At 35.6% G+C, this 3,046-nt stretch overlaps 1 protein-coding gene across 3 annotated transcripts; it reads right to left on the bottom strand.

Moving 5' to 3' along the window:
• Positions 2,080-3,046, bottom strand: LOC107608048. 3 transcript variants are annotated; one of them, XM_021107308.1, is made up of 4 exons: positions 2,877-3,046; positions 2,662-2,780; positions 2,499-2,555; positions 2,089-2,183 (listed from the first exon to the last, which is right to left on the bottom strand). In XM_021107308.1, the coding sequence occupies exons 1-4, from the start codon at positions 2,934-2,936 to the stop codon at positions 2,165-2,167; spliced, it is 255 nt and encodes an 84-aa protein (XP_020962967.1). In that variant the 5' UTR covers positions 2,937-3,046; the 3' UTR covers positions 2,089-2,164. The 3 variants fall into 3 exon arrangements, with proteins under 3 accessions (XP_016165424.1, XP_020962967.1, XP_016165423.1); XM_016309938.2 differs by having other exon boundaries at positions 2,080-2,197; positions 2,662-3,046; XM_016309937.2 differs by having other exon boundaries at positions 2,662-3,046.

The following is a 3,046-nucleotide window of genomic DNA, read 5'->3' as shown; positions in this document are numbered from 1 at the left end:
GTTAGAATTTATTTATTTATTTTGTGAATAGGAGAAAAAAAAGTGAAACACAGTTCACCAGTATCTATGGAGGGTGAAGTATTGACGAAGATCTTCTCCCCAAAAATGAAACTCTGGGTTGCAGGGAGAGGGATACAGCCGCCGTCGTGGTGCCATGGCGGAGGTTCACGTCTGGAAACCGACTCCGATCGAAGTCACAGATTCATCTCGTAGCCCGCGTTGCCTGCGTCTGCCGTCCACGTTTCCGTTGCCGACACGATCAGAAGTTGCTGCTGTTCTGGTTTGGTCCTCATCGCAGGTATGAATTTCATTATTTTTTCTCTATTCGATTTTATAGTATTCAAATGGTGTCTTGCTTTAGAGGTTTGGAGCATTGGGTAAATTGAATTGAATCTATAAATTTCTTTTGAATTTTCCTTTCAATGTTTCTGGTTTTGAAACTCGCTTTGGAGCATGAGTAGTTGCTTTATCTTTCTCTGTATTTGTCAACTTTGCTTTTCTCTTCACACCACTTTTAATGAGACTTGTGTGCCGACTTTTCTTGAACATTTTACTTCCTTCTTACTTTCCTCCATTTGAATGCCTACTCTCGACTAACCTTAAGCCATGGTAGTAATAGACTTATAGGGTTTATTTTTACTTGATAAGTCTGACTCAAATTTCTTATCCCTCTTTCTCTTTTTATGTTTAACGTTAAACTCTTCCTTCCATATTTAGTTGCTTCCACATCTTTATCTTGTTTGATGATGAAAATAATGGTGTCTTGCTTGCAGTTGTCAGGAAAATCACTACGAACACCAGCTGATGTTGTTGAACAATGTGAAGAAATTCAACCTACTGTGACATCACTTTACAAGTATGGTCTCTTTTACTATTATTATGGCATCAATTTAAGCTACATAGCTACATTTTGACATTTTTCTTGTAATTTAAGCATTTCATTATAATTTGGGACAACGGATTGGTTACTCTGGTTACTCCCTCTCTTATGTGGGAGTAACATTAACTAACGAAAATATTTATAACTTGAACCCTGCATTTTTATTTTTGAAAAAATTGGTAATTAAAAATTTGCCCCTCTGCTTTTTTTATTTTAACATATTCACCTCAAATAGCCTCAATTTTTCACTTCAATTTCTTCAAGAATAACCAAAACTCATTTTGGGAACTCTTTCATTATTGTTCTAACTAAATACAACTTTCAAAAAATATTACAAATAACGAAGGTTCTAATGCACCATGCATTAACTTACCAGCATATATGACAATCTTTGGCAGTCGCATATTTATTTAACTAGGTTAATTTCTGGCAGTGCCCTTCCTTCCATATAATATGTAGTCTTTCTTCATTCCCCATGACTGCATGATTAGTGCTGTAAAAAAATAAAACACAAAAAAAAAGAGGTGTGCCACTACATTTTTAATGCTAGAATCTTAATTGACTGTGCATATAACAGCAAGTTGATGATAATGCTCCGAGAAAGAGCCAATGATAAGGTATGAGTATTGCTTGTGTTTAGAATTAAACAAAAAAAAAAAACGCCTTATATCATCATTTTGGGCACTTGAGACAAACATCGGCTTAAAGGAAAAGACGTCTACTACGTATCATGTATTTCACAGAAACACAATTTTAAACCACGAAAAGTAATAGTTCCAAGAACAAAGTTACATACAAAAGGGAAAAAAAAGATAGCATAACAAATTCTAGTAAATGGTCAAAGTTATACTATTCATTCTTCTTAATGAAAGCACAAGTCTTGACCACATGCTAGTACAGTAACAATTTTAAAAAATGTATATGAATGAATTTTGCATATATATGTAGTCCTTTTCCCAAGAATAATGCTACAAGGACTAGGAAAAAGGATAACGAATTTATCCCCTTTCAAGTTATATAGAGAAGAGATAAAAATTCAACTCCCTCTAAAGAAAGACCAATCTATAAACGAAACAGTAAATTATATTTTTTACCATTCACAATACAGTTCACATAGTTAAATAACATGTGACGATTTAGGTTAAGACAAATTGATTAATTTTGATTTAAAAGATGAGAAGTGAAGAAGGAAGAGGCACAGAGGGAGTATTGAGAAGAGACTTATAATCTGTCAAACCTAGATGGAGGCACAAACGAGGTTCATGATTGATCCACCTCCATCTTTCAATTCATACCCTCCATACTGCAATTCACACTCTGTTAGGAACAGTCCAGGAAAAAAACCACAAACCACATAGATAAGTCCTCAAAATCATAGTTACATGATACACAATATGTTTCAATACCGATACACAGTAAGCCAAAATGTAAAATAATTTATATGAAAAGTATAGTTATGGCGTTCTAGTACACATATAAATTATGAATTAGTATGCAATATGTTAGCTAATTGGCGAATTCATGTAACTATATGCCCAAAATTACTACACTTAATTAACAATTAGCAAAGCATCCATTCGATGTGTGACCTTATCTATAGTCTATACCCTAAAAATGCCCTGAACTTGTTTCCGTTGAAGAGTGACTTGTTATTCTGAGCTCTCTGCTCCTGTATCTACACAACCAAAAAGCGATAACAATTAAACAAGGAATCAAATCAAAATAAAGAAGAGTGTATGATGGACAGAACGCCAAGCAGAGCAGACCAGAGGTTTTAGCACGGCGTGAGCAGAAGAACACGGCGGAGCAGAGCAGAACAAGTCGCGAACTCCAGCAGTGAGGAACACGACGCCGGTGAGCAGAGAAGAGGGATTACAGCAGTGCTCTGTTCCATAAAATCCTGAAGCATGGTAGAAGATGTATAAGCCCAATTAGGAGTAAAGGAGTCCACCACTGATGACCCAAATGAAAAAACATAAACAATGGAGCAGCCCACCTCCATAAACCCAATTGGAGATTTGCAACCTTGGCTCCTTATTTCATTAGCCGGCTTCATTCAATAGGCAAGCCCGACAAGGTGAAAAAATTCTGCCAAGCCTGTTCTCTATTATGCCACTTGTCACAATATTCTTCAATCTGTATGAATAAATCTATATGTTATAAATG

Source organism: Arachis ipaensis, chromosome B07 (assembly GCF_000816755.2).
Source record: "Arachis ipaensis cultivar K30076 chromosome B07, Araip1.1, whole genome shotgun sequence".
Lineage (NCBI taxonomy): Eukaryota > Viridiplantae > Streptophyta > Magnoliopsida > Fabales > Fabaceae > Arachis > Arachis ipaensis.
This window is presented reverse-complemented; position numbering and strand designations above follow the sequence as displayed.

Coding starts and splice junctions, on each gene's coding strand:
- LOC107608048 (XM_016309937.2), bottom strand. CDS start 2,936: ATGAAGCCGGCTAATGAAATAAGGAGCCAAGGTTGCAAATCTCCAATT. Junction 2,556..2,661: donor CGTGTTCTTCTGCTCACGCC/GTGCTAAAACCT, acceptor TTGGTTGTGTAG/ATACAGGAGCAGAGAGCTCA.